Source organism: Trachurus trachurus (assembly GCF_905171665.1).
Source record: "Trachurus trachurus genome assembly, chromosome: 21".
In the NCBI taxonomy this organism is placed as follows: Eukaryota; Metazoa; Chordata; class Actinopteri; order Carangiformes; family Carangidae; genus Trachurus; species Trachurus trachurus.
Window position 1 is genome coordinate 7,755,527 of NC_139899.1, and position 6,195 is coordinate 7,761,721.

Here is a 6,195-nt window from a genome sequence, read left to right on the forward strand (position 1 = left end):
GCTTTTGAGGCAGTCGCTCCTAAATGGTGGAACACACTACCGTATGAACTAAGAAATGCCTCGTCGGTCGATAGTTTTAAAAGACAGTTGAAAACGTATCTCTTCAGGTGTGCGTTATGCTATTTGTTACCTACTGTAATTTTTTTTCTCAATTTCTAAATACAGACCCCCCCCAAAAAAAACAAAACAATATACACCAGTTTTCTTTTGAGGTGTCTATGATGATAATTCTTTTTTTTCTCGTATTTGAATACATAACTTTTCTCAATCTAAATACAGATTGTTTTGCTAGGAAATCAAAAGTATGTGTACAGATTTATTCACAAGAATAAAAACAACTGTGTTTAAATTCCCAGTTGTTCTGTCGTCCAAGCTGTTATTAATGCTTGGTGTTGAGGGAGCAGAGTCAGAGCAGGCAGCACAGCCGTGCATGTAACGTTAGTGTAGGTCATTGTATTAGACGAGTAGAGATTGAATTGTTACAATTTGAAGATTTCATAACTGAAGGTTTGTCCTCTGACCATGGATAATGTCTCTGTTGTCAGAATATTCACTCTTTCAGGGATAAATGAGACAATGAATTACAAACTAACTATTTTCTCTCTTACTTTACTGTATTATTGTGTGATTTTGTTTTTCAACATCTCTCTTGTCATCATCATTATATCAGATGAAAACCTCCATGAACCTATGTACATTTTGTTGTGCAGTTTTTGCATGAATGGACTTTATGGGACGACAGGTTTCTACCCTAAATTCCTCTTGGATTTACTGTCACCCTCACCAGAAATCTCATATGAAGGCTGCCTTCTCCAGGCTTTTGTCATGTACTCATTTGCTTGTTGTGAATTGTCCATCCTAGCAGTTATGGCCTATGACAGGTATCTGGCTATATGTCGACCGCTGCACTATCATGTGTTCATGTCAAAGAGGAGGCTCTCTCTGCTGGTTTGTTTCTCCTGGCTAACTCCTCTCTGTATTTTCTCATTCTGTATTATACTAACATCCAGGCTTAAGCTATGTAGTTCAAAAATTCAGAAGCTTTTTTGTGTGAACTGGATTGTTGTTAAACTTGCTTGTCCTGAAGTCGACACCATTTCAAATAACATTATTTCATATGCAACAATTATTATCTATGTGTCTCATGGGTTTTTCATTGTTTGGACGTACATGCATCTTGTTCGAACTTGTGTGAGGTCCAAAGATGACACTGCAAAGTTTATGCAAACATGTGTGCCCCATTTAATTTCTTTAGTTACATTCCTTGTTGTAATACTTTTTGATTTGATGTACATGCGATTTGGCTCCACAGATTTACCTCAAAGCCTTCAAAACTTCATCTCTATGGAATTTCTCCTTATTCCTCCACTTATGAATCCTCTAATATACGGATTCAAACTGACCAAAGTACGAAACAAAATCCTGTATTTAATTCATATTGGCAGAAAGTGACATCTTCATTCGACCAACTCAGAATGATTTGATGAGTAATTGCATTTAACAGGGACATTATAGATGACCAATGTTAGAAAGAAGTGGTGCAAAAGTAATGTTGTATTGTGTGTCCAGATGAAACAAATTTCAGACCCCGTTGTCTGGCAAAAGAATTCAGTGTGTTGACCTTAACATATGTCTGTGTTTTGAAAATGTCTTCAGTAGAGTGTGGTTTTACAAAGCTGAGATGTGTTCACTAACAAAGCATTTCATTTCCATTAGACTAATGTTGATTTAATGTCTGGTTTGCTACATGCAACATGTAGGAAAATATGGACCTGTTCTGGTCCTCTCTGTGTATGTAATGCCGAATAGGAAATTTGTAACACTAAATCATACAAACTAAGATGTATGATCCAAACCTCTCATTTAGTCTGGAATCACAGCAGAGGATGTATTTTATATGTAAAATATTACCAAAGGAAAATAAATATTAAATACTGTAGAACTTGAGATCTGTACATATGAATATAATTGATAGAGTTACCATACAATCAGAGAACAGCTATTAATGTCAAAAGTTCAGGTTACCTTAATGAGAATCTTGCTGTGACTTGACAAGACTCCCCCTGAGCACATCACTGACTCAATAGTTAACATAACTAGTGAACTGACTTTGATGATTTCGGCCATTGTTCATGACCATACTGTTTGAAAAACTGAGCAAAAAATGTGGAACTTCAACCCATTCATGGATGAATTCACCAATCAGGGCAACATGTTCTGTTCATGAATTCAACGATGAAGCATTTTGAAACTGCAGATTCTCACCCTGCTGGCTTTGTCCGAGGTTCTTGAGTAATTTGACTCACAACCAGATTGTCTTCAGGGTTCACCCAGCTCATCAGGGGGACTGCAGACAAGTTGTTGTTGGTTCAGATTATTGTTTGTGTAACAAAACAAAAGAAGAATAAGAGGAAGAAAGAAAGAAATCTATAGTAATAGGAACATTTCAAGTCAACATGTCTTGTCTATAAACCTTATACTGTACAACCTCAGCTTCTGCAATATCATATGGGCCTGTAGCCTAATTACCCAAAATATCTCCAGAAAGTATAATGTGTTTAATTCACTGGTGACAATGCTTTTATGTATGTTTGTTTCCTTGCTTGTTTGTTTGTCTGTTTTTTATATTGTAAGAATGCTGGTAGGACAGGCATTAATATAAGCATTATGCTTCTGCCTGTGCCCTTTCAGTCACTACCTTTGTTGATAATGTTTGTAGCTATTATGTGATGTGACTGAATAAAGAATTTCATCAATAATTTCATCATCACAATGTTGAAAGGACTGACTGACTTTGCAGGTTTTGAGTTATGTGAATGAGGTTTTGATTGCTCTAGGTAATTTAGTCGTATGAGAAATAAATGGACTGTTTTGAGAAGTGCATTCTCAATTTGTGGGAGAGATGTATGAAGTGAATCAGAAAATTGTATTGAAATGTATTACATTTTTTAGCCACTTGGACATTGGGCACTGACATATTGCAGTTTTATTTTAGTTGATACTGTGAAATGCCTCATAGACACACTTACATTAATCTTGGGACAACTCTATCAGTCTCTCATACTTGGTGAATTTCCTTAATTTGTTCCTACACAGGGTTTGTTTAACAGCTCAACGGCTCCCTCTACTGTCCACTCCCTGCCTCTGAAGGTTGATGGACGTGACCATGCTCACCAGCCTGAAATGTTGCGACGGTAATGGATCCACCTTTCATGTTTTGATCACGTTCATGTTTTTTCCTCTTCTCCATCATGGTCATGTAGGACGATGCTCAGGTCCAAAGTCCTGTTAAAAGTCACATTGTATAAATAACAATTATTCTCAAATGTGGAAAAAAAAATCAAATGAAGCTCAGGTCTGTTTTCTTGAGATTTTCTTGAGAAAGTCTATCCATGACGCTGAAAAATAGCAGAATTCCTAATGATTGCCTCCCAATCAAGGGGAAGTGTGTAGGTCTTCACATTTCAGACGACACATCCCAAAATGCTGTTTAAACAAGTGGACAACCATCATCTGTTAAAGACAATCATGTGATGATCAAACATCTACTTAATGGACCTTTAACTAGCAGCTGCTGCTATTCACACTGTTTTTATATTTCTAATTACAGTTTTACTCAAATAATACACACACTTGGAACTTGGTTGTTCTGAAAAACCAAGTCTGCAGTTTATCGATATGTAGTAAATAACTAATATCAGACTGAGAAATATGAAAACTACTTTGTAGCTTTTTTAGTTATAGTTTATGGCTTGAGGGAAAAAAAGTCATTTGAGTCAAGATATTTGACAAAAGCACGAATCACACTGTTTCAGCTTCCTCAGAAAGCCTTTTATTCAGATTCAAAGTCAGAGTTAATGCCACAGCTGTTGCATTGCCAGTCTTTAAAAGAGTCCCTGAGTCAGAATTAACTCGATTCAGTGACTGTGCAATAGTGCACATCATGCAAAAAGTAATGACAAAAGTAAGAAACCATGATTAATTATAAAGTCTGAAAAATGCTTCGTAAGCATCATCTGTGACTACAGCCTTCTGTCTGCGGCTTTTATCAGAAGAGAGGCATCGCTGAAGGTATTTACAGCTCCGAACCAGACAGACAGTGAGACAGTGTCAAGTATAATAATCGTTGCAGATAATTTTGTAAACTGCACCCGTGAGGCCAGCTCAGTTTGAATCTTGCTCTGCCGTAGATTTTCATCATTGGTACATTTGGTTGTAGCCTGAATGCATGGTCCTATCATTCAAAAGAGCTATTGCAAAAGAACAGAAGAGCATCTCGGCCATTTCTAAAACTGAAAGTCATAATGATCATTTACATTATGTACACATTTATACAGTCTATCAACACCCTGTCACACTCGGTGTGACTGTACAGTGGCAAGAAAAAGTGAGTTAATCCCTTTGGAGTGACCCGAATTTAAGTATAGATTTGTCTTCTTTCAGGTGAAATTCAAGTAAATCAAACCCCATCTATTTAACCAAAAACACACTGTGTATTGGTCTTGTCTATACTGAAATCCCTATTTAAACACTCAAAGTGTTGGCTGCAGTCAGATAATCATTAAATAAACAGATACTAGGAGTCCAGCAAAGATGAGTCCAAAGACACAACACACAATGTTTAGTTCAGAGGCTTCAAAGAACGATAGAAATTAGTGAACATCTCTGTACACAAGTCAACCATATGCAAATCATGTAACATGGTGTCCATGGATACTACAGACGAGGCTGCTGCCCTCTAAAAAAAGAAAAAGAAAAGAAAAACATCCTCCACACCTGAAGTTGTCAAAAGAGCATACAGCAATGACAACCCACAGTGTAACTGGGAAGCTATTTAACAGACTGGTGAGTTGCTTGGGAAGATAATAGCTCTATGGAGAAAGAGAAACACTGGATACCAACTTAGAAACATCAATCCAGAGGTTTAGTGGATGAAGCATCATGATTTGGGGACAGCTTGATATCGTCACCAGCTGAAGCTCTGTAGAACTGGAGTTTGGTGACCGTGAACTTATCATCTACAGAAAAATCTGAGAAAATCTTTTAATGTGGCCCAGTGAGAGCTCAGACCCTACTCCCAGTAGAGTAAAGGTGCAGGGGAACGACCCGAAGGGAGCTGCTCACACCTCACACACCCTAATAATACGTCTGATCTGAAGCAGCTCTAGAAGACAGGGTGGTCCGAGCTTCCTCCTGAACATCAGCTACTAGGAGCGCTTGTTCAAGGTTATCACTGCCAGGACTTTACTGTAAGTCACCAGCACTGTGAATGTTAAATGATTACATTTGTCTGTTGCAAGCTCAAGAATGATGTGTTCGTTTGAATTTGTGACTTAGACGAACATCAGATCTTATTCATGACCCAACAATATAGAAAACCAGGTCCGTCCAAAGTGATTACAGACTTTTTCTTACCACTGTATGTCCACAATGTCCTGTGGGCATCTGATGGAAAACTGGCTCATGTCATTCAGAGTCTACTGCAAAAGAAAAACTAAGTACATCTCTACAATTTCTAAAACTGAATGTGACATTCATCAATTACCTTATGTACATATTTTCAATTTACAGTTTCTACATACCGTCACACTTGACTTTATACTGTAGCTTAATGGAAAACTGTGGCTGTGTAATGATGGAAGGAGGAGGATGGATGTCAGTGTGCCTCTGTGAAAATGGCTGTGGATGGAGAAAAAACATGGGAGAACATGCTTTGTGTGGATTCAGCTACCACTGCCCCCGTTGTTGTGCGGAGCTACAATCCTTTCATCCAAACTGCAACAAGAGAAAGTCACACAAATCCAAATGAGTCGAAGAATAAGAGTTGCTTTGTGATTAAATCCTTTAATATTCTCAAGTGTTTGAATTGAAGAAAACATAAAAATAGCCTTAGAAAACAAAACAAAAGCTGACGCAAGAGGTGCCACTAACGGACTTATATTTGAGGTTTAAAAAATGTCAAAATTGTGTCAATTTGTAAAGGTATTTGGTTCCAGTAGAGAATTCAGAAAAGGAGGAAAGCAACCACAAGTTACACTTATATTTCTTTACTGAATAAAAAACATCCAGTGAAAAAAGTTTTTTTTTTTTTTTTTTAATTTCTAAATACTTGTTTGAAGTTCTCAGCATCCTTTCTGCTTTGGAAAATTTGTTTTACTGAATGACAGGATGGACCAGAGTGCATTTGTAATCCGA

At 37.3% G+C, this 6,195-nt stretch overlaps 1 protein-coding gene across 1 annotated transcript; it reads left to right on the forward strand.

Moving 5' to 3' along the window:
• Positions 1–522: 522 nt before the first annotated feature.
• LOC311005074 (olfactory receptor 4E1-like) lies at positions 523–1,452 on the forward strand (the record flags this gene model as incomplete). Its single annotated transcript, XM_083997387.1, has 1 exon — positions 523–1,452. One exon carries the CDS (start codon positions 523–525, stop codon positions 1,450–1,452), a length of 930 nt encoding a protein of 309 aa, XP_083853513.1.
• Between the last annotated feature and the right edge of the window lie 4,743 nt (positions 1,453–6,195).